This window comes from Meles meles, chromosome 19, assembly GCF_922984935.1.
Source record: "Meles meles chromosome 19, mMelMel3.1 paternal haplotype, whole genome shotgun sequence".
NCBI classification, from domain to species: domain Eukaryota; kingdom Metazoa; phylum Chordata; class Mammalia; order Carnivora; family Mustelidae; genus Meles; species Meles meles.
Window position 1 is genome coordinate 47,647,553 of NC_060084.1, and position 23,283 is coordinate 47,670,835.

Below are 23,283 nucleotides of genomic sequence, written 5' to 3' on the forward strand. Positions count from 1 at the left end.
ATGGCGAGCAGAGTCTTCCCATCGAGCCTCAGCCAATCCAAGCTACTGAAGCTATGGGGGGACAGCGACACTCTGAAGGGAGCCTTCGAGGCAGGGGACATGTCAGCAGTAGCCACCAAGTTCCAGGCCACCCTTTACTCGCTGGAGAATGCCAGGCTGGACGTTGGCATCACGAGGGACACAGGCTCAGGCAAGTCGACCTTTTGTCAATGCCATCAGGGGGCTGGCAGACAAGGACCCCAAATCGGCCTACACGGGCATGGTGGAAATGACGGTGGGGCCCACGCCGTACGCACACCCGAAGTACCCCAACGTCGTCATCTGGGACCTGCCGGGCATCGGTGTGCCCACCTTCCAGGCCAAAAAATACCTCCAGCGGGTGCTGCCGGCCCGTTACGACTTCATCATCATCAGCTTGGACAGCTTTGCCGCCCACCACGCCCAGCTGGCCCGTGAGCTCCAGCAGCGCGGCAAGCGCTTCTACCTCATCCGCTCCAAGGTGGACGTGGACATCGCCGCCTCCCGTAGCCGGCGCCCCAGCACCTTCTCAGAGGAGAGGGTGCTCAGCCAGATCCGGGATGACTGCTGCCAGCGGCTGGAGGGTGAGGGGCAGGCGCTGGGGGGCTGGGGCGGGTGGGTTCTGGAGGGGTCGCCTGCCTTTGCCAGCCAAGGTCCACAGCGGGGAGAGGGGTCGTCCAATGTCATGCCGTGTGACCGAGCTGGGCCCCGCGGTGGGGTGAGGCTCACAGCTGCCATTCATTTCCTGAGTTGGCGCTCCTCAGGCACAGGTGACAGAGACCAATCACCTGCATTAAGGAAACGGGAGGCGTGCTGGCTCGTGTATTTGCCAAGTTAGAGTCGTGCAAATGCTACGTGCCCGCGGGGCACCGGCACCTGTGGCTGAGGGCAGCTAGCGTTTAAGGGATTACCACAGGCACTGCTTCCATGCACTCACTTCACCAACCGACCGGTTTCCCTAGGTGGTAGGTATTTACCCCCTTGTGTGGTTTGGTAACATGCGGGGGTGGGGAGGGGGCAGGGAGCAAGGCTGGGATCTGGGGCGGGGCCAACACTCTCCAGCCACGCACTGCGCACTCCTGGCAAGTGCTCACGCCAAGGCAGCTGTAGGGACCTCGGGGCCTGCTCTGGCGCCAAAATGACATGGTGCTCTTGTCTTCTGCAGCGGGGGGCCTGCAGGACCCCAAAGTCCTCCTGCTCTCCATGTTTGAGTTGGGCAAGTACGACTTCCACCTGCTGGAGGAGATGATAGTGAAGGAGCTCAAGGGCCACAGCGGCATGCGTTTCTGCAGGCCCTGCCCAACGTCTCGAAGCCCATCCTGGAGAAGGCAGCCTTGCTGCGGCAGCACATCTGGCTGGTGGCCGCGATGGCCTCTGGCATCAACCCGAGCCCCGTGCCGGGTGTACGGGATGTGGCGTGTGACCTACACATGCTCATCGACTCCCTGCAAGGCTACCGCTGCAGCTTCGGGCTGGACAAGGACTCCCTCACCACGCTGGCGGGGCAGACGGGTCAACCCCTGCACAAGATCCTGGAGGCGGCACAGGGCCCGGAGACCCAGGTCACCGAGGCACTGGTGGTGGAACGACTGGGCCAGGCCTCCCGGGATGCCTCTGCTTTCACCCAGGAGCTCCTCAATGTGCCCCTCCTTGGCACCCTGGCCAACTGTGGCATCTCCTTTGCCACCATCTACCAGATGCTCCGCATCAAGGACGCCCAGAGACTGCTGCTTCAGGCCTTCCTCGACGACTCCGGCCACGAGTTCCCGGACAGATCTAATCCGTGATCCCAGCCCCGAGCCTAGGCCAGCTGGAGGTGGCAGCGAGGGACTGGGAGGATACGGGTTCTGTCCCCAGGCAGGGTGGTGCTGGGGCAGGGAAAGAAAGTCAAGCTCTAGCTCTCCTGGACTGAGCCTGTGTGCCGTGTTTGTGGTTTTGAGCTCTGGGTCTCACACCCTCTTTGGCCACTGGCCCCACCTTCCCTGCTCTGAACCCCCGCGTCAACCAGCAGTCCCCTGGGATGGAGAGGGAGCAGGCAGGACAAGGGACAGGTTAAGCTTTGACAAGGTAGAGAGGAACTCCACTGTCTAGCTAGAGAGGGCACTTTGGAAGGTGTTGGCGTAGGTCAGGGCAGTGGGGCAAAGAGTTCAGAAGCATTTCCCTAAGAGGACAGTGAATGTCACAGCTCGGAAATGGCCAGTGAGAATCATCGAGGTTCTTGCCCAAGGCCTTCTCGGTCAGCAAGTGGCAGGGCCAGAGCCTGCCGTGCGTCTCGTGCCCAAACCTTAGCCCCTCCCTCTTGGGCTACTCCTGGCCCGTGTTTTCTTCACCATACCCAGGATTCCCATGACCAGGACACCAGGACTGTGTAGGTATGACCAGGGGCAGGAGAAGGCAGGGAGACCAAAGGGGTACGGGGCAGCGGGTGGACAGACTCAGCTGGTGACTGGAACCGATGGCATCCGTGAAGGGTGTGGAGCAGCAGGACTGGAGGGTCACGACTAACGGGATGGGTGGGACGGCCAGACTGATTTGGAGACAAACTTTGAGAAACACCAAGCTAAGACGTAACAGATTGAAACCGAGCAGATGAGGGCAAGGCCTATACTGAAGGGCATGGTGTATCTAACCGAGGGTCCGTTCTGGATTTAAAGGTAGAGACTACTTTTAAACAAGAGTAGGTGAGGTCTATGGGGAAAGGAAGCCGCCACATTTAACCAACAGGAGGCATCGTGTGTAAGGGTAAGGTAGTATTTGCGTAAGGGTAGAAGCTGTTCCAACTCAGGGTAAATACTATATTGAACTAGAACATGTCCTACTTCTTAACCACGTACTGAATTAGGTCCTGCATTTAACTGGGCATTTCACCGAAGGCAGGCACTGTCTTCAACTGAACGCAGAGAACACGAGGGTGGAACTGCATAGCCAAAGGAAGGCATGGGATTTTCCTATCAATAACACGGAGATGGGAGGCTTGATGTCACCCCAGGAAACAGAACAGCCATTCCTAGGGGCTTCCTCCTCAGCAAAGACTGGTTTCCATCCGCTCCTGACAATTCTATCACCTATAGTAGATGTGTCCCTGTGGGAAGGTCACTCAGGCTCTAATGGTAGCTATAGGTGATCTGCCCCCAAAGGCTGGGAAACCACTTTGCCCTGCTCCCAGGACAGCTCACCAGGGAGAGGAAAAGGAGAAGCACCAGAACAGGCTCGCGTGATTGTTTTTATTCAAACCACCAGGTCTGCCCCAACGAAGAGCTCCCCAGACCCTGCCACACCTCACAGGAAAGGGCTTAGGGTCAGGGAGGAGGGACCTGTTGCTCCTGTCCCTGCAGAGGGAGGTCAAGATGGAACCTGGAATGCTTGGGGACCATTCAGACTACTCCCACTGCCTGTCCCTGCAGGGAACCGAGGATGGGCCGCCCTGTCCCAGATTGGGGGTGGGATCTCAAAGTTGCCCCCTGAACAATACTCCATTCAGGGTGGGGGGCCTAACCCTGGACACCTCCTGTCTCTGGGCGAGAATGTCGCAGTCCCTCATCCATCAGGCCTGCTGCCACACTCCACCCACCGGGGGGCAGGACACGTGTGGTCCCCCACCATCCATGGGGACCCAGAAGGGGGTTCTCCGCATGATGCTCCTTCCCTCAGCCTCAGGCCAGCAGGCGGCTGTACTCTGCCAGGGCAGAGGACTTTTTCACACCGTCCCAGATCCGGGCAGCATAGTGGAACCTGTGGGAGGAGGTCAGCAGTCAGCAGCCCCGGCTGCGGCCTGCCAGCCTCACACTGACCTGGCCGGGTGGGAAAGCAGGTCCTGCACACGACCTGTACACCCTGAGACCAGAACCTCCCCGGCCAGGACGCAGGGAAGACGGCAATGCTGGTGGGACCGGCCAGGTTCTCAGACCTCACCCTGGGTGAGCCACACCGAGGGTGCCTGGTCTGGAACCTAAGCCTCAAGCCCCAACTCTTGAGTCAACTCTGAGTCACCCACCCCACTCAGTGTTGGCCTCTGTGGGTTGGGGTTCTAGAACTCCCTCCAGAGTCTTACAACGGTTAGTGTTAACAGCTGCGTGACCCTCGCCTCCCTGGGCTCTACCACTGACAGTGAGAGGAACAGAGCTCCCCACCCCCTCACCCTGCACCCTCTGAATGGCTTTGCTGCTGTGTGTGCTCTCCAGGGCCCCTTCTGGCCCCAGCTAACCACAGACCCAGGGGAGCCACGCTAGAGGCTGCACCAAGCCAAGCTAGTTCCCTCTCAGATGTGTGGCTCCTGGAAATGAGATGATGCTGACCCCATCTGCAGACCTGCTGTGGGCTCCGGACACAGAGTCACATAGAGTTGTGGCTGGGGAGGCTCGGGGCTCTGTGACAGCAGGTAGAGAAAGCCAGTTGGCAGAGAAGGACTGAAGGTGGAGGCAGACAGTGGGACTGTGCCGTCCAGCGAGAGCTGGAGAATGCAGCTGCTCTGGGGACATTCTAGTGTCTTCTGTGAGGACACACTTTCTGCCCTCAGGGTATCAGAACAAACACTCCTCAAGCCTGACTGGGCTCACTGCTCCCACTACTCACTGTCAAATGATACCTGGCCACAGCTGTTGTGACGGAGCTATGTGACATTTCCTGTCTCCAAGCCTAGATTTCCCCACTAGCAAAATTGGTGACAAGACTTCAACCCTGTTGGCTACTCAGGAGGACTCAAGATCCCGCATGCTGCCAGGCATGGAAGCCATCGATGTTTCCGAGAAGGAAACCGAGCTGTGGAGGGATCCCTGAGACCTTCCTCTTGCCTGCACCAGGGTGGGGCCCTCACGCTGACCCCTGCCAAGAGCTCTTACCAGTTCTTCTCAGTGAGGATCGTGTGTGACAGCTGTGGCCGGGCCATGGACATCACCTGGCTCCGGAGCTTGCTCACCAAGGACTGGAAACTGGGGTGGCCCCGGTACCCAGGGAGCAGGGAGAAGAGCGGGCTGGAACCGGGTCCTGGAACGTTGAAGTGGGGAGGATAAGGGGGCCAGCCTGCCAAGAGAGGGCCTTTCCTTTCTCCTGGTCACCCAGCATCCTGGGCTGGGTCACCAAGAGTACTGCCCCGTTCAGACCAGTCCTTTCTGTACTTCCACACGCTCCTAAGAAAGGCTCCAAGCACCTTAGGGACAAGCCAGAGTCTCCCCTCAGACCAGTGTGGGTCCCTACCACCCCAGACCAGGGCATCCTTGTCTCCCTCCAGACCAAGGAAGAACTGGCAGCCCCTGGACCAGACTCCCTCGAGGAGGAACCGTACCTGCTCTTGGTGGGTTTTCACTCTCTGCTTCGCTGTCCATGAAGGGCACCAGGAACAAGTTGACCTCAGAGTCCAGGAAGTCAGGTGGGAGCCCAGGGAAGACATTGCACTGTAGCATGGACAGGGTACCTGCGGGAGCGAAGCCATCAGCCTGCAGGTACAATGCTCAGAGGCAGGGGAGGTACACAGATGATCTTCGAGCTAGGGGCAGGAGGCCAGTCTGGACGCCGGGGTCAGGGGACCAGACCAGGAGTCAAGAGGCCACTGGCCAGCGTCGAGGTGGTTCAGGGACCCTCACCCTTGTAACGCAAGTGCGAGTGAGCCATGAGCTGGTCAATCATCAGGTGCATCTGTCGCAGCTTTCGCGGACAGAAGTCTTCTCGACGAGCTTTGTTCTGCAGGAAGACTGAGGGGCGGGAGGAGAGACGCAGTCCTGTGAGGCCGCTGGGGCTTGGCTATGTGGACTTCCCCTCTCATGCCAAAGATCTGTGGTTCCCCCTGGGTTTGGAGCACTCATAAATATTTACGTGACATGTTACTTTGCTTCCAGACCCTGCACCAGGCCCTGGGGACCCAGATACGAGTCAGGTGTGGTTTCTGCCCCCAAGGGGCCCCCAGTCTGATGGAAAAGACAGAAGAGGAAGATAGGCACGGGATCAGGAGTGAGACGGGAAGGCACGAGGGGCTTGGTGAGACAACAGGAAGTAGGAAGTCCCGGCCTAGGGCGGCATAAATGAACTAGATCTTTGTGGAAGAGCAGTGCACGGGCACAGCACAGCAGAGCGAGGACAGAGCAGGCAGTGTGTGCGGCTGAGGGAGGGTGAGCAGGCCACTCGGGTTAATGGCAACTCATTCTGAGTCTGTGCTGGAGATGCCAGGGTCAGAGAAATGGGCAGATGTGGGTCCTGTCTGCAAAAGGCGCTCATTCTGATCAATGAGCTGGAGCCGGAGCCACACTCGGCTTTGTGCCCTTGGTGGCCAGGCGGAACCCTCAGAGAAGTAGCAGCTACTCTGTTCTTTCCTCCTCCCAGCTCCCTACTTCCCCAGTGCTCCTGGTTTTAGCCCCCCATTATTCCTCTGCCCACCCCTCCAGCCCCAGAAAACCTCTCACCCAGGTGGGGGTAGTACTCAGTGCCTTCATCGGAGCCTGAGGAGCTGCTGGACTCATGGCTGGGGGACGGGGTGGAGGGCTTCACCATCTCTGCTGTCTGGAGGAACCTGGGGTTTGGGGTGAGAGGTTGGTGCTTTGGCACTGGCACCCCCGTCCCACAGCCTAGGGACAGAGCTCTCTCTGTGGATCTGGTAAAAACTATGACCACACTCAGATAAATGAACCCACACCCTATTTCGCACACAATTTTAGGGACGTCAGAGACAACTCTCTCAGACACCAATCCATGGACCCATGCCAGATGTATGCATTTTTTAATGAGCTTATGCTGTTAAAAAATACTTAAACAAAAACAAAACAAAAAAATACTTCCATTTTTTAAAGCATTTGTACGATCACAGCAAAACTGAAATACAGGGATTTTCACAGACACCCAGCCCCCACACACGCACAGCATCCCCTCACTATCAACATTCCCACAGACCTACGACCGATTATCATCACCCAGTGTCCGCGGTTTACACTAGGGTTTCCTCTTGGTGCTGTCTACAACCTCTTGGTCACGTGTCCACCACACAGTATTACAATGAATGGTTTCACTCTGTGCTCCGCCTATCCACCCCTCCCTCCCCTCCCAACCCTTGATCTTTTCAGGTGTCTCCACAGTTTGGCCTTTTCCAGAACATCATATAATTGGAATCATACAGTAGCCCTTTCAAACTGGCTTCTTTTACTTAGTGATATGCACTTAAGGATATGTACTTTCTCCATGTCTTCATGGTTTGATGTAATATTCCACTGTCTGGATGTACCAGTTTATTAATTTACCTACTGAAAGACACACTGATGGCTTCCTAGTTTCAGCAATTATGAATAAAGCGGATTTGAGAGAGAGAACAGATGCATGAGCGAGCAGGAGTGGGGAGAGGGGGAGAGAGAGAATTGTAAGCAGACTCCACGCTCAGCACGGGGCCTGATGTAGGGCTCGATCCCAAGACCCTGAGACCATGACCTGAGCCAGAGTCAAGAGTCAGACACTGGGGCGCCTGGGTGGCTCAGTGGATTAAGCCGCTGCCTTCGGCTCAGGTCATGATCTCAGGGTCCTGGGATCGAGCCCCGCATCGGGCTCGCTGCTCCGTGGGGAGCCTGCTTCCTCCTCTCTCTCTGCCTGCCTCTCTGCCTACTTGTGATCTCTCTGTGTCAAATAAATAAATAAAATCTTTAAAAAAAAAAAAAAAAGAGTCAGACACTTAACCGACTGAGCCAAACAGGAGCCCCATGTATACAGCTACTTTATAAACATCCATGTGCAGGTTTCTGTGTGGGCCTAAATTTCAATTTATGCTATTTTAAAATAACTTTTCCAAATACATAAACAAAATACAACTGCTATCCGAGGTAAGGGATAATGGGACCCAATAAAAAGCTACAGATATTCTCCTCACACAGACACATACTCAAGTATGTCATCCAGTTTCAAGGGGTTCGCCTGCCAAGAAGCCCACCGCTAGGCTCTGCCCCGGGCCGTCCCGAGACCACGCCCCCGTCAGAACGGGAACCGCACAGGGCAGTCTGCTTCGTTCACACCCGTGTCCTCAGTGCCCAGAACAATGAACGGCATCCGTAAATGTTCAGTGTCTTTGTCATGTGAATGAATTCAAATATACAGTGGTGGGGGCGGGTAGCGTTTCAGAAATAAGACACGTAGATCTGGTCACAACAGCTGGCTCTCCCAGAAAGTCATTTTTACTGCTGGCCAGACCCACACTTGACCCCCATGCCCAGGGTCATCTGTAAACACTGAGCTTCCGTTCATCAGTTGCTTACTACGGACCAGGAACTATGCTATACTGAACACTTTCGATTCTTTCATTCACTTAGTCTGAATAGAACAATCTGGCTACGAATAGCCAAGGAAAAAGAAGCCACTGCCCTAGTAAGAGCTGGGGTTCAAACCCAGGGCTGCCTCACTCTGGAGACATCTGCTTCCCTTGGCTCCGTTCTCCCCTCCTCAGGAGCTCCTGTTCCTTCCTTCTGTCTGGGCCCTGTGCCCAAGTCTGCTGGCCTCCACACCACTATGCTCTGGGGCCTGAAGCCAAGAGGAACCCTCGTGCCTCAGGTTCTAAGCCAGTTCTGTCTTGGGGGGTGGATTTCTAGAACCTCCAGCTGCTTCAGGTAGGCCTCCTGCCAGATCCCAACTCCTTCCCCCTCTTCTTGCCTGCCAGGGCACCGACAGAATGGTACACACGCCTGGAGGGGACAGGCAAGATGGCCAAGCTGGATCCCGACGATGCTCTCCACTCAACGAACGTGCACTAATTATCTAGCTTGGGCCAGGCACCGTGGGAGGCACTGGGGCTCCTGGGGCTCACATTCTAATGGGGGAGGCAGACCATAAAGAGACCCACAATGTCCTGTCAGGGAGCGACAAAGGCAAATGAAGGAAAACATAGTGGGCTAAGAAGTGGGGACTTCAAAGGACATGAGAGAGACTGAGACTTGCAGGAAGAGTATTTCTGGCCGAGAAATAAAGTCACTAGGGCTTTAACGGAAGGAGCGAGGGAAAGCGGAGAGAAAAGGTCAGTGAGGTGACCGAACTGTACCGTGGAGGACCCTGTAGGCCATACTTGGGAAGGGCTTTGGATTTTATTCTGAGCGATGTAAAAAGTCAGTGGACGGTTGTCAGCGTGTGTATGTATGCTGGATAGCAGTGACCCACTCCAGCTCACATTCTAAAGGGGTCCCCATGGCTGAATCTCTGGTCCCCGTCTCTTGCCTGGCTCCCCCTCCCCACCTGCCCGCTCCTCACCTGTACAGACTGAGGTCTGTGAACCAGTCCTGGACGACGATCACCACATGGCAGACCGTGAAGAGGAAAGCAGCAATCTGGAGTGACTGAGAGTGGGCAGGAAGGGATGACAGAGTTGAAGGTCCCCTCTGCCCAGGCCAGGATCCCTGTTCCCAGGACTTAGCTAAGGGGGCAGCAGGGCAAGGGCCTGACCCTTGAAGCACCTTCTGCATGCCCAGGCCACACTGGCTCTTCCTTTATGGCCATCCCTAAGGTAGGCAAGGTAGGAGTGACCACCCCCACCTCACAAAGGCAGCTAACGAGGTCTGAAGGGGAGGGGGCAGGATATGACTTTTCTGAGGAGCAGGGCCAGGAGGTGAGCCAGACAGGACTCTCAACGCTATTCTTTCCTACAGCTCTTGGGGCCCCCCAGGGCTCTTTATAAAGCAGAAACTAGGTCGACCCATATGCAGCTCCCCATCACAGGTTGAGGGGAAGGGTGCGACCTCTCCTCTAGGACGGACTTGGCCCCCTCACCTGCATCTCAACGTAGGTGTGGGGCAGGTTGTACTCTGGCGGCAGCTTGCGGTCATTGTTGATAAGGTGGTCCAAGATGGAGGGGCTCAGGATGGGCTGCAGCAAGGGAGAGAAGGTGTCAGGAAAGGGCTGGTGGCCGGGGCTCTAAGGGTCGCAGCCACCGAAGTTCCACACGTTGAAGGCAAATACCTCACCTCTCTCAAGACAAAATGAGCTCAGGAACACAGGCAGTTTCTAATGAGTCCGTCCGAGTGAACAAGAGAAGGTGAGAGCAGAATGTTCCAAAGCAAACACACTTCCCCCAGCCCTTTTACAAATCGTCACTGCTCTCAAGTGCCTCACACTCCAGAGAACTCTCCTAGTGCTGCTAAACATAATGCTGACTTGAATGACAAATGTCCTTTCGAGTGTCTTTTTCTTCCCTTAGTTGTCTCAGAGGCTTTCAAAACTTCACGAAGATAATTACTTTGGTCCAAAAACAATGATTAGTGTGAAAGTTGGCGCGGATTTAAAAATTGCATCCGTGGGTGTAAAACAGTCAGTGGTGAGTTCACCACCTTTTCTCTAAGGAACACTCCATCTCAAAACCGTAAGGTTCAATCAGCTTGGCAGTCTTCCTGACTTCTTACGGCCATGAGTGGAATTCTTTAAGTAAGAGGCTCTCCCACTGCTCGCTTTCTCAGACTCTCAACGCTGCGTGCTCTATTCTGCCTTAACTCCCGTTCTGTTCCATGTGGGTCCCCGACCCAGCTCACAGCGGCTCAGCACAGAGACGAGGCCCTGCACAGGGCCTGGCTCAGATCTCATGCCACATTTGTAGGTTTTCCACTCTCTGCGTCATCAATGCCTATGGGGACTCAAACTCTGTTCCATCAATACTCAGTGAGCACCAACTATGCGCCAGGCCCTAACCAGCAGCATTGCTCCCTGAAGAGCTCCCGGCAGGTGGGGAGGGGGAGCGGGCCACATGCAGGGGGCTGCAATAGAGCAGTGCTGCGATGGAAGGTGCATGTGGCACTGGCGGGTGCCCGGAGGAGGGGAAGTCTTCTGGGAGGAGAAGGCATTAGCCAGGCAAAAAGGCAGGGGAGAGAGAGCTTCTCATGATCATGACACTGGCAGCTAAGAGCAGGAAGTACGTACTTCATGGCCGGCACTATCGTTAGGACTTGACTTGTCTTCACTCACTGAAGCCTCACAAAACCCCAAACCCTACAGGGTAAGCAACAGTGTTCTTCCCACTTAAGAAAACTGGGGAACAGGCAGTTTCAGATAAAGGGAACAGGCTGGGGACAGCCCAGAAGGAGAGAGATCATGGGGAAAGCCTTGTGGTGTGTGTGGTGGAGCTAGACACACAGCAGAGAGGGCAGGCTAGAGTCTGAGGGAGGAAACCCCACAAGCCTTGAACACCATGCTAGGGACAGGGACTCTGCCTGAGGTCGAGGGAGAAGATGAGGAAAAGCACCAGTCACACACATGACAGGTCAGCTCTAATGACAGTGACGGGCCTGAACACTAACTATGGGCCAGGTCCTATGCCGAGCACTACTGGACTGTCCTACTAAATTCCTACAATGACACTGGGAGTCTGAGAACAAAATATCAGCCCCTTTTATAGACAAAGCAACTGAGGTCTGGATGGGGAGACACATGGTTCAAGTCACCCAACCCATAAGAATTAAAGGCTGAATCTGGACATACACAGACCGACTTCAGGGCCCACATGTTTAACCACTCTGCTAGAAGATTCTTTAGGCTTCTGTGTACAGGAGGGTTGGGAGGGGAGGGAAGGAAATATGGTAAGAGACTAAAGGCCAAGAAAAGACACAACCTGGCTGAAACCACATGGAATCCAAGCAGGAAGCTTAGAATCATTCTGGAATGGAGCTGAATGCGGCACGCGTTAGGGTGGGGGGTGGCAGAGGTTGGCACCTGTGTGTCCAGGAAAACGATCCGCTCTTGGGTAATAAAGAAGTCGATGCCACTGGTCTGGTTGCCCCCGCGTTCCTTCATTTCGGCACTCTGGGCCCGGAAAACATATGCCCTGTGGAGAGGGGCAGGTGGGGTACATTAGAGGTCTGGTTCTTAGCTTTTGACACCTCCGGAGCACGAGCCTGTGAAAGGAGCGCATGAGGCATGGTGCCCTGCCTGCCCACAAAGCCTTCCTTCTGTGGCCCCTGCTGTCTGGGGGCCTACATGTTATTCCACATGACTTTACCCTCGCTGCTAAGGAGATCTGTCAACTCATTCCATGAAGTCAGTAGCCTGAAGTATTTAAGAGCAGGGACTTGGCTAGACTGCTGGGATTTCCAAGGCCAGCTCTGCCTCTTCCTGGCTAGGTGGCTTTGGGCAAATCCTTCATCTCTTTCTCCTCTTTCATCTTCATCTCCTGTTTCCTCATCTATGAACGGGGATAACAACAGTCTCAAAACTCCTGGTGTTTCGATGAGGCTAATGTACAGGAAGCCCCTAGGAACGTGCCTGATACGTAGTAATGCGTATCTGGGAGCCATTAACTACCAACTGCACCTGCCACAGGCCAGACGCTGCAGACACATCACTGAGCCCTCCCCACCCCCAGGACGAGAGGCTGTTTGGCTGTAGAACTCAGTTCCCACTTCCTCCCCTGTGAGGGAAGTCTCCCTCAGTCCCATCTGTGCTGGATGGGGAGAAGAGACCAAGCAAAGCAGGCAGAGCTGAGTCTTGCCCTAAACCAACTAACTAACTTGGTCACGTTCTGTGGCTCGGACAAAGAGATTTCCTCTTTCAATCTGTAAAATTAGGGTAATGGTACCTAGCTTGCAAAAGGTAATTCCCACCTCCCTGAGATGCTTAGTATGCTGTCTGACACAGAGCAAGGGCCTCCCGCCTCACAAACACTGCACTGAAGGCCTCACATGCATGCGGCAGCGCAGACATCTCTGCATCCGTGGAGCTCCCGGTCTACCTTGCAAACCAAGAGAAATCAGTAACTTCAAGCGGCAGGAAGAAGAGGTGTGAAGCCCTCTGAGTGGGGGTAACTCAGCTGGTAGAGCTGGGAAGGGATGCCATAAAAGAGGTGAACGACCACACTGAGAGTCAGAGAGAAGAGAGTTAATTATGCAACTTTAATTAAGTTAAAGGGGAGGTGCAGGGGATGGAGGATGGAAGTGAAGACTTTCCCAGGCAGAGGACAGGTGGTATGTATGAGGAATCAAAGCCAAGTACGGTGAGAGCGGAGAACAAGGAGGCTGGGAGCAAGAAGAGGGTATGCAGGCTTGTGAGACACTGTTAAGGAGCTGTGGCTCTGGCTAATGAGCCTGGAGAAGCCCTGAAGACGTTTAAGTAGAGAAGTGAAAGGACTGGATGTGGGTTTCAAAAAGCTCTCCCTGGGGCGCCTGGGTGGCTCAGTGGGTTAAAGCCTCTGCCTTCGGCTCGGGTCATGATCCCGGGGTCCTGGGATAGAGCACCGCATGGGGCTCTCTGCTCAGCGGGGAGCCTGCTTCCCCTTCTCTCTCTGCCTGCCTCTCTGCCTACTTGTGATCTGTATCTGTCAAATAAATAAACAAAATCTTTTTAAAAAAATAAAAATAAATAAAAAAATAAAAAGCTCTCCCTTGTGCTGTACGCTGAGGACCGTAGTGCGGAAAGAGTAGATGACACCTTACAGGCCCGAAACCCTAGGCCTCCCTTACCCCCTTACCCCTCCCCCTTTTTTAAAAAGATTTTTTGACAGAGAGAGAGAGAGTGCGCATGTGCACACAAGCAGGAGGAGGGGGGAGAGGGACATGCAGACTTCCCGTGGAGCTGGGAACCAGACACGGGGCTCAATGCCAGGACCCTGAGATCATGATCCGAGCCAAAGGCAGCCAACAGAGCCCCTCCCTTAACCCCTCTGACCAGATTGCCTGTGACTTCCCATCTTGCTCATTCTGCTCCAGCCCCATGGCCTCCACGCAGTGCTGCACACACACCAGGCAAGCTCTAGCCCCCGAGCCAGCTTGTACCACTCCCTGCTTAGAATGCTCTCCTTCCTCCAAGTCTGCTTTTCCTCCATGTCCCCCTTGGGAGGCGTCCCCTGACCACTCGAGTTAGAACTGTCATCTAGCACCCATACTACTTCGCTAGAACCCCTTCCCCTGTGGTTATCTTCTAACATGTCCAAGAACTTATCTGTTTGCTACGGACAGAGGTTTCTGCCAATTTTGTTTGCTGCTGTATGCCCAGTATCCAGAATAGCACCTGGCACATCATAAGCACTCGATAAACACTAGCTCAACTGAACTAAAGCAGGGAGACCAGTAAGGAGGTTCTTGGCATCCTCCAGGGGAGGGGTCAGGAGCCAGGAATGAAGAAGGGGAGAAGCGGATGAGTTCTTAACATAATCCAGAGACCCAATGGCAAGAGTTGAAATCAAAATCCACCACGCCACAGGCAGACGTGGCTCAAAAAAGACCAGCTAGGCCTGTAGAATTCTCTCTAGCTCAGGAATCTGAACTCAGAGCTGGGGGGAAATTTCGCTGGCTGGGGGGAGCGGAGATAGAAAGAATGCTATCTGAGAGCTGGGGCTGCTCCCCAGTGGAGCCAAGCTGAGCTGAAGTTAGAGTAAGTTACAAGTTATAAGAGAGGAGATGGTGCAGACCTGGGAGGAAGGGCAACCCCACAGCTCTGGTTCTAGTGGATGTATATTCTCACAATAGTGGTTCTTAACTTGTCCTGGGTCTCCCTCAGACCCCTCTAAGATCCAGTGGAAACTGCAGACCCTTTCCTTAGGACCCCCTGATGCCCATCCATGGAATGCACGGTAGTATCACCCATTTCATTAAAAAAACCAAACCCCTGTATTTTTTAGACAATCCCAAGTGGCTACTCCCCTTTTTCCTTCCCCAGTGAGTCTTCCTTAATCAGACTGTGTATGGTCCCCCCCCCCCCTCCTTCCTAGTCCCTGTCTTTCCCCCTTTCCTCCCCTGCCCTCAGTTTTGGTCCCTAATTCTTAAGCTCCCTCTTCCCCTAAATCCTCTCCTGTGACTTCACACTTTACTTTACAATCATCCCATCCTTCCTCAAGAATGCAGGACTGAAGTTGGTCTAGAACCCACATCCCGACATCTGGATCTCTTTCCCCGTTCTCTTTACCAGGCCTTATCAACCAATATCCCACGAGCATTTGCTCTGTGTCAGGTTCTTACTAATGTTTGCCTTCCTGATCTCATCCTTCAAAAGCCCACTTTACAGGTGACGAAGTGAGATCTTGGGAGGTGAAGTAACCTGCGCAAGGGCAAACAGCTGGTAAGTGGCAGGACTGAGAAACTGAGGTCAGCCTAAATCTAAAGCTGGGTTCTACACCATTTCTGGGGCAAGGCAGGGAGGGAGGGAGGGACAGAGAAACAAGATTGGTTTCCTTGGAGCTACACAAAGATTTAGTCCAGCCCCTAATCACCCCCATCTGACAAAGGCATTGAGGCCATGGGAGGTGAAACATTATCTCGAAGTCCTTTGGTAACACCACTTGCCACACGTAGGCCCACCCTTCCCCGTCCCAGGTGGGTGCCCACCTCCCTCCTGGCCTTCCACATCACTTACCTCTGGTCCTCCTCGGGAGTGTTGGCCGACAATAGTGACATGACCATGGACTTGCCTGTCCCCTGGAGGCCCAGGACACCAACCACCAGAACGTCAGTCTGATCCAACAGGTACTGTGGGAAGATGAAGGACTGTGACTCTCATAAATGTGTCAGTTGCTGGAGTGGGAGTGAGACTGCGGGGGGCGGGGGGCAGAGACTTCCAGACAAGGCTGGCCTGATGAAGAAAAACTTCCATGGCTTGAATCCCGAGCTGGGCAAAGGGCTTGTATATGTATGTGGCGGCACAAAGAATAACTTTTGTCAGAGATCCCAAGTAGTGTAGAGCCTGGCATGGTCAAGAAACTGACAGGAGGGGCGCCTGGGTGGCTCAGTGGGCTAAAGGCTCTGCCTTCGGCTCGGGTCATGATCCCAGAGTCCTGGGATCGAGCCCCCGCATCTGGCTCTCTGCTCAGCAGGGAGCCTGCTTCCTCCTCTCTCTGCCTGCCTCTCTGCCTGCTTGTGATCTCTTTGTCAAATAAATAAAATCTTAAAAAAAAAGAGAGAGAGAGAGAATCTGACAGATCAGTGCGGCTGAAACACACTGGCTAAAAGGGGAACCTGATTTTGCTGAAGAGGAGAAGGGCACAGGAATGAAGGACGGGTGGAGGAAGACAGGTCTTGTCACTGAGGGCTACTGGAGCAGACTCCTGCAGGGATTTCGGCTTCTGGAAGGCCAGGAAAACATATGGAAGCATAAAAAAGGGAAGAGAGTGCAGGAAGGGGAAGTCAGTCTGTCCTGGCTCCTGTCTGTGGGATTTAAGGGTCCGGGAAAATCCTGAGGCCTTCACCTCTGGCCCACCAGTTCTGATGCCTTCCACCACCAGGGGGCGTGAGAGACACTCCTCAAGAAAAACAGGGGAAGTCCTCAGCTGGCTCCTTGGAATCACCTGGAGTTTTTTAAAGAAAAAAAAAAGGGCAGCTAATCTCAGGCCTCACCCTAGACACATTAGAGCAGAAAACCTAGGCCTAGCCCAGTTCAGTTAAGGCAGACGCTGTCCACGCATGGCCATTTAAACTTAATTAAGATTAAACAAAGCTATACTGGCCACATGTTGGGTATGTGGTAAGCGCCCACGAGCCGCACCTAAGGAGAGTGGCTACCACACGAGATGGTGCAGATACACTCTCAACACTGCACAGCGTCCTACCTGAAGAGCAGGCCTGGACACTGGCTTTTGTTGTTTTGTTTTAAAGCTCCCCAGTTGGTATCCGTAAGACAGTGGACACAGAAAGGCAGCAGGCCAGGTAAGAGATGGGCCTGGCATGTTGTTTTAGTAACTCCAAGCTGCTGGAGAAGGAAAGGGACACATCTGGGGGAATCTGGACAGGGATGGGATGGGGTGGGGTGGGATGGGATGGGATGGGGCTAGGGGGGAAAAGCAGCAGAAGAGGAGAAATGAAGCCTGGGAGACCGGAGGCAGGGCAGTCCAGGAATGTGAGGTCTGAGCTAGAGCAGGGGCTGCTGTGATGGACAGGGAACCTCTGGGGAGTGAGATTCAAACCAGTTAACACTAGTACAACGTGGGTTTCATCCAGTTAGGAAGAGAACTGGAGCAGAGACCAGGAGGCTGTCCCACTGTGGGATGGCGTCTGGGTGGTAGTGGGAGTCCCTCCTTGCCAACCAGTAATCAGTAGCAAACTATTTCAGTATTTTAACAACCAGCACAGCCGATCTAGTGGAAGCCACTGCCATCCAGCCCTGGCTGAGGACTCGGATTCCTTCTCTCTCATTGTTGCAACTGCCGGAAAGCTGGCCAGGCTCGTGCTGCCTGCCAAGAGGGTGGCGGTGGGGAGGTGGGGTGGACGTGGCAAGATGTGGCATCTGGGGATGCTCAAGCACGGAGACACAACGTCCCCCATCAGTACCTCAATGGCGCTGTCACACCAGTTCATCTGGTCATCCACCAGCTTGATGCTGTGCTTCATGCGTTCTGGGGGCAGTAGTTTGGCCTGGCCCACGACCGCTGGAGACGGGGAAAGCAGGAGACAGGATGTGGTGAGGCTCCGTGTGAGGGCATTCCGGCCCCCAACCAGATCCTGGCCGGCCCCAACTCACGGTCCATGGCTGCTGGTGCGGCAGTGCCCATGCCTCGGTTCTGGATCTGGTACACAGGCTGTGTGGGCCTCTGCCCCTCCTTTTCTCCCTTGGGTGGTGCAGGGGCTGCAGGGGGCGCGGGGGCAGTGCCCTCGGGGGTGGAGGCATTTGTTGCAGCCGCAGGCCCTTTCCCCTCTTCCCGCGGCTTCATGAGGACGATGGGCTTCTCCAGAGGGGCTGGGGCGGGTGGGGCAGCAGGGGCTGCTGGAGGTGGTGGCTGCTTTGACTATGGGGGAGAGAAGTTTCCAGTCAGTGGGAGGGATCCTTGCCCTAACTGCTCCCAGCCTCCCCTTCAGAAGATTCTTCCCTGCTCACCCGCTCTGCTGGAGGTTTTGAGAGGATGATGGGGGTTTTCTGCATGACCGATGAGCTTGTCTCTTCGCTGCCATCCTGTGGTGAGGGAGGGCAGTTACTCAGGAACGGCTCCCCTGGCTTCCCTGGGACACTCCAGAAGGCCTTCACGTGCCAGGTACAATTTAAATGCCTTCATATAGCAACTTATCAATTCCACCAACGACCCCAGGAGATAGATACGATTATCCCCATTTTACAAATGAAGAAACTGAGGTCCAGAGAGGTTAACTGCCTTGCCCAAGGTCACACAGCCAATAAGCAATGGAGTCAGGATTTGAACCCTGGCAGCCTGGCTCCAGAGCTGCACTCAGTGGCCTCTGCCACACAACAAGCCCAGGCAGAAGGAGCCAGGGCTTGGGAGCTCGATGTGGCTTCAAACTTGGCCCTGCCTTTTGTTGGCTGTGTGAACTTGGATAAGGAACCACCCTCACTTCAGCCTGCTTCCTCACTTGGCCAACAGGGATAGGAATTTCTTCATAGGACTCCCACAAGGTTGAAAGTAGATGAACTTGTAAACGGTCCACGTGGCAGGAGCTCACTGCCTGCTGGCTGCTATCCTGCCCGCTCCTCAGCTCCACTGCTGTGCCTGCCAAGCCAGGGGCCTGATTCCCACACCTTGCCCTTCTCATGCTTCTTTCCACCCACCCCCAACCTGCTTAAACGGAGAGGGGAGAGATCCGAGTTTGAGTCTAGTTCTTTTCTGGCTCCCTGAGGAACCTCAGGAGAGCCGTGAACCTTCACCAGGTCTGTTTCTTCACCATATACAGGGGATACTAGCCTATGGTGAGGAACAAACAAAAGGGCACGAAAGTGTTCTAGAAAGAACAGTTGTGACAGAACTACAGGAGAGACTGTGGGCCTTCAGAAGGCCAGGGAGGAGGGGAGGATATGTGGGGCCGAGGCTGTGAGGGCAGCGAGAAGATGGTGGACAGGAGATGTACTCAGGAGGCACAATGTCCAGCAGGGGTGTCTGACTGGCTTGGGGAGGGGGTGTCCAGGATGAGGCTGTCATGGATACTGGGAGAAGGAGAAATGGGAGGGAGCTGCTGAGATCAGCAGGGGACACAGAGGATGTGAGGAGTCCACTGACCAGTCAATGCCAAAGTCAGAGACAGACAAAAGACTCTGGAGCTGCTTATCCAGGGGGTGAAGCGGACAGTGTAGGAAGATGGTAACGTTCCCCAGGATATGTGTGGAAGGAAGAGAGACACTCTGTTCTCTCCTGTGCTGCAACCCAAGGGAAGGAACAAGCAAGAGCTGAGCTTACTGTGAAGAAATTATTCTTCATGTTTGCAGTTTTATGGTTCAGAAACTGGTCCCAATTGTCACCTTCCCTCCCCACCCCCCAATCCAAACCTCTCTCAGAGGTGGAGAAAGAAGCTCAGCAGGGAGCAGGTTCTGGCAGTGAGTCACCTAAGTACACGAGGGGAGCAAGGCAGGACCTGCACCGGTGCCGAGGCTCCTGATTCCCAGTCCAGGACACGTGAGCAGAGAGAACAGGTTGTGCTTGGGCTCAGCTTGATCTGGCCTTGAGTTCTGGCCCCAAAGCTTACTGACTGTGACTCTGGGTTAAGTCCCTTCTCTTCTGAGACTCGTTTTCTTCATTAGTGAAAATCAAACCTAGGTTCTACTTCATGGGGGTAGCTCTAAGGGTTCAGGAAGACCCCAAAGGATTTTAAAGCACTTGCGCAGTACCAGCATACCACATGCTGGCCAACATAGTGACAGCTGCTGTTGTTAGGGGGCACCTGGGCGGCTCTGTTGGTCAAGCATCCGTCTCTAGATTTCGCCTCAGGTCAGGTCATGATCTCGGGGTCATGGGATCAAGCCCTGGTTCAGGCTCTATGCTCAGCCCAGAGTCTGTCTGTCTCTTCTCCCTCCCCCAACTTGCATGTGTGCTCTCTCAAAAAAAATAAATAAAATCTTAAAAAAAAAAAGACAAAACAACAAACCAAAACCCCAAACAGCTGCTGTTGTTATACGACTCTTTAAAACATGAGCTCATGGCACCTCTCAGCTCAAACTCTCCAATGTCAGTTTCATTTGGCGAAATCCAAAGTCCTTTCCCAGGCCTCTCAGGTCCAACATGATCTGGCCTGAGTTACCTCTCTGACATGACCTCCTATCACCTTCCATTCTTCACCCTCTGCAGCCACACTGGCTTCCTGGCTGCTCCCGGAATACACCACACTTAGGGCTCAGGGCCTTCACATTTGCTCTTCAGATTTCGTTATGATGTATTTATTTCCTCACCTCTTCAGGGAGGCCCTCACTGTCCACTTCATCTAAAACAGCCCCCTCTGTCACTCTCTGCCATTACTCCATGATGTCAGTCAAGTTTTGTTCACAGAGTATCAGCATCTAGATTAGTGCCTAGCACATGGCAGGTGCTTAAAAAACATTTGTGGAACGAGTGGATATATGATGTTGCCCTTGGGCCCACTCACTCACCCGTCTCTCTCTCTCCCATGGGGCAATGTAGTCCCTCTCCCGACCACCAGGCCCAGAAAGGTTCTGGGGGCCGCCAGGGCCAGGCTCCTTCCACCGTCGCCGCCTCTCTATCCCATAGAGCCCAGGCTGACTGTGGCCAGACTCAGACATGGTTGCCTACGGAGAGAAAGAGGTTGATTTCAGGGTAAAGAGATGTTCTGCCATCTATCTGGCTCACCCTGCACTGTAAGAAGACACTTTGTTTCCAGAAAGCTCTGTGGCTGTGGCAGTGACTGCCAGCTGCCTCTCAAGATCTATTCTTTCCTCACTTCTTTCAAAAAGTATAAAACTCTCAGTTCTGAGCAGGGCACTTGGCTGTCCAGAACACATTTCTCAGCATAATTTGCAGGTAGGTGGTCATGTGACTAAGTTCTTTCTGGCCACTGATATGACACCAGAAGTGTGTTTTGGCAAATTTCAGAAACTTTCCTTCACAGACACTGGCACATGTCTTTTGCCCTCCTTCTGGCTGAAAGGAATGTGATGTGCAGGCTGGAGCTCAAGCAGCCACCTTGGGCTGGAAGGAAGGAGAGAAAGCATGGTAGAAAACGATTCAGAGATCGTTTAATAGATCCCCTATTAATCTTATATTGTCTACTTCTGGATGCAGTGAGAAACAAATATACTTCTCTTACTTGTAGCCAAAACTATTCCCAACTATTAATCACTTTGCCCCAACATAAGTACAACTCATAGGGGAAGGGTCACATAAAAATGGGACATGTTCTTTCCCAAACTGCAGCAAAACATTTCCTTACACATCAGTAATATGATCCTCACTCTGACAACTACTGTTTTGGTTATGGAATACTGGCATACACGGGGCATTCAAGGGCCTAATTTCATCTGGTGTTTCATCTGGCATCAGTCTGTTTACCCTCCATTTCTGATGGTCAGCTATCCCTCACACTCCAAGGTCTCACCAGTGGTTAATCTAAGTTATTATAAAATGTACTGCTGCCCATATGATCCACCCTACCATTTAACTATCTTTATAGGTCCCTCTAGGGAGTTTCCCCAGCTGTTTACACTTCCTCCTAGGGAAGTGTCTGAGTACTTAATAGACTGTTTGCAAGACTGTAAGACCATTTACTATATAGCTCACTAGTCAAGTTGGCAAACTGTAGCCTATGGACCAAATCAGGGCTGCCTTCTGTTTTTGTAAATATTAAATTTTACTGGAACACAGCCACACCCATCAATTTATAACTGTTTATAGTTGCCTTCTTGATAGAATGGCAGAGCTGAGTAACTGAGACAGAGACACTATGGCCTGCAGCATCTCTGGCCCTTTACGTTTGCTGACCCTTGCTTAGTGCTTAAGTGCCTGTGAAATCATTCTATGAATCCCCCCTCCCACCCAAGCAAACCGTGACTAACTGGGCCCAGTGCCCATTTCTCCAGAACTGCAGTGTTTACAGGATGTGGGAGTAATTTTGCTAGCCAGGTGGGGCTTGTCTAGCTCCTTTCTCCCAGTGCCTTCTCAGCCTGCCACAAACAGCTCTAGACTGCCTTCAGAGACTGTCTTCGGAGATGGGAGGGCAAGGCTTGTTTACACACACTTATGGAAAACGACCCACTCAGCACTTCAATGACTGTTTACAGTCTCCGAGGGAGATTCCCTCAGAAATCGGAACTCCTCCCTTCCTTGCAATTAAGTGTTGGTTTACACATTATTCCGGAGACAGCCCCACTCCCCCACCCAGTGCTTAAGTGTCTCTCTTCTTTCCTCAATAGGGATTCCATCCCAGCACTCCAGCATCCGTTTAGATAACCAGAGGACCCTCTTCCCAGACTAAGTGTCCCCTTGCACGTTATTCTAGGAACTTCCACGGTACCTGCGTCTGCTTGACAGATCTATGGGGGAGCTCCCCAGAATCTGAGTCCACCTACATACAATTTGGGGACCCCCCAATATTTCCAGGCTCCTTTGAGGATTCTCCCAAAACGCCTGAAGCCAGTCTGTGTTCAAAGGACTCTGACGGTGACCTCGCGGACGTCAGGAATCTAACTAGGCATTCTCCAGGCAGCTTCCTCAGCACTTGTGCATTTCTCCACATGACCCTTGCGGGGACTCTCCCAGTACCCTAGTGTCTATTGGCAAACTCCTAATTCCTAACCCCATATTTATGGCCGCCCCCCCCACCCCCCAGAACGTAAGGGCCGATTCACACTATTTTTCTAAGGACTCTCTGACACTCAAACACGTATATTTACAAGTTTGTATATGGGGTACCCTCCCCTCCAAGAACTTATGAGTCTATCGATTATTCAGAAGGCATCCCCCATAATTAGGCACCTGCTTGCAAGCCTCTTATGGGGAACCCTACAACTTAAGTTTCTTTTTACACAGTATTTGGAGGACCTCCTGGGCATATAGTGTCTGTTTGCAGACCCTCTGCGAGCGTGTTCCCAAAACCTGTTTCCCTTTACACGCTCTCGTTGGGACCTTTGCAATACTTAGACCCTCCCAGAACCCAACCCATTTACAGATTACTTATCGGTCTCCACCCCAAGCCCGAAAGCCCGGTATTTTAAGGGTCGCTCTACCCTCCCTACTCAAGTTATGTGCACCCGCCAGGCGTCCCAGCGACTGTTTAACGGTCGAAAGGGGGGCGGGGCCCCGAAATGCGCCCCGCGCCCCGCCCCCTGCCGGCGCTCGAGCCTCGCGCGGGCATAAAGGACCCTTACCTAAGGCGGCTGCTGATTGGCTCTTGGCGCGCAGCGCTACGCGCGCTTTCCGTGACGGGGCAGATGGGGGAGGTTCCACCACAAGCCACGGACCTGTAAATGGCGTCTGGGGGACAAGGAGCGTGGGGTGGACCGAGAGAGCAGGCACCGGTCACTCCGGAACCGGTCTAGGAACCGCGGAAGCGGCCCCCAGGGAACGCGGGGCCGAAAGAGGAAGAGGAGGAAGTAGCGCGGGACCGAGCTTAAAGCAGGACCCGCGGGGTGCCAGCTTTGCGCATGCGCTGAGGGCTGCGGGAGAACGGAGCGTCAGCCCTGGGC

At 53.9% G+C, this 23,283-nt stretch overlaps 2 protein-coding genes across 3 annotated transcripts; one reads left to right on the forward strand and one right to left on the reverse strand.

Annotated features, from left to right (window-relative positions):
- Nucleotides 1-1,805, forward strand: LOC123930962 (interferon-inducible GTPase 5-like). Its single transcript, XM_045987518.1, is given in 4 exon segments — nucleotides 1-201; nucleotides 203-602; nucleotides 1,184-1,288; nucleotides 1,291-1,805. Coding segments are annotated over 4 exon segments (1,221 nt in total).
- A 1,423-nt stretch (nucleotides 1,806-3,228) lies between these two features.
- Nucleotides 3,229-23,216, reverse strand: SMG9 (SMG9 nonsense mediated mRNA decay factor). 2 transcript variants are annotated; one of them, XM_045987991.1, is made up of 14 exons: nucleotides 22,966-23,216; nucleotides 20,236-20,391; nucleotides 17,746-17,886; nucleotides 17,392-17,656; nucleotides 17,202-17,299; nucleotides 15,295-15,407; nucleotides 11,665-11,776; nucleotides 9,736-9,831; nucleotides 9,220-9,305; nucleotides 6,411-6,517; nucleotides 5,598-5,705; nucleotides 5,300-5,428; nucleotides 4,857-5,001; nucleotides 3,229-3,750 (listed from the first exon to the last, which is right to left on the reverse strand). In XM_045987991.1, exons 2-14 carry the CDS (start codon nucleotides 20,383-20,385, stop codon nucleotides 3,672-3,674), a joined length of 1,629 nt encoding a protein of 542 aa, XP_045843947.1. In that variant the 5' UTR covers nucleotides 20,386-20,391; nucleotides 22,966-23,216; the 3' UTR covers nucleotides 3,229-3,671. The 2 variants fall into 2 exon arrangements, with proteins under 2 accessions (XP_045843947.1, XP_045843948.1); XM_045987992.1 differs by having other exon boundaries at nucleotides 17,746-17,820; nucleotides 22,966-23,213.
- Between the last annotated feature and the right edge of the window lie 67 nt (nucleotides 23,217-23,283).

Coding starts and splice junctions, on each gene's coding strand:
- SMG9 (XM_045987991.1), bottom strand. CDS start 20,385: ATGTCTGAGTCTGGCCACAGTCAGCCTGGGCTCTATGGGATAGAGAGG. Junction 17,887..20,235: donor CATGGGAGAGAGAGAGACGG/GTGAGTGAGTGG, acceptor TGGCACGTGAAG/GCCTTCTGGAGTGTCCCAGG. Junction 5,429..5,597: donor CTCGCACTTGCGTTACAAGG/GTGAGGGTCCCT, acceptor TCGCTCCCGCAG/GTACCCTGTCCATGCTACAG.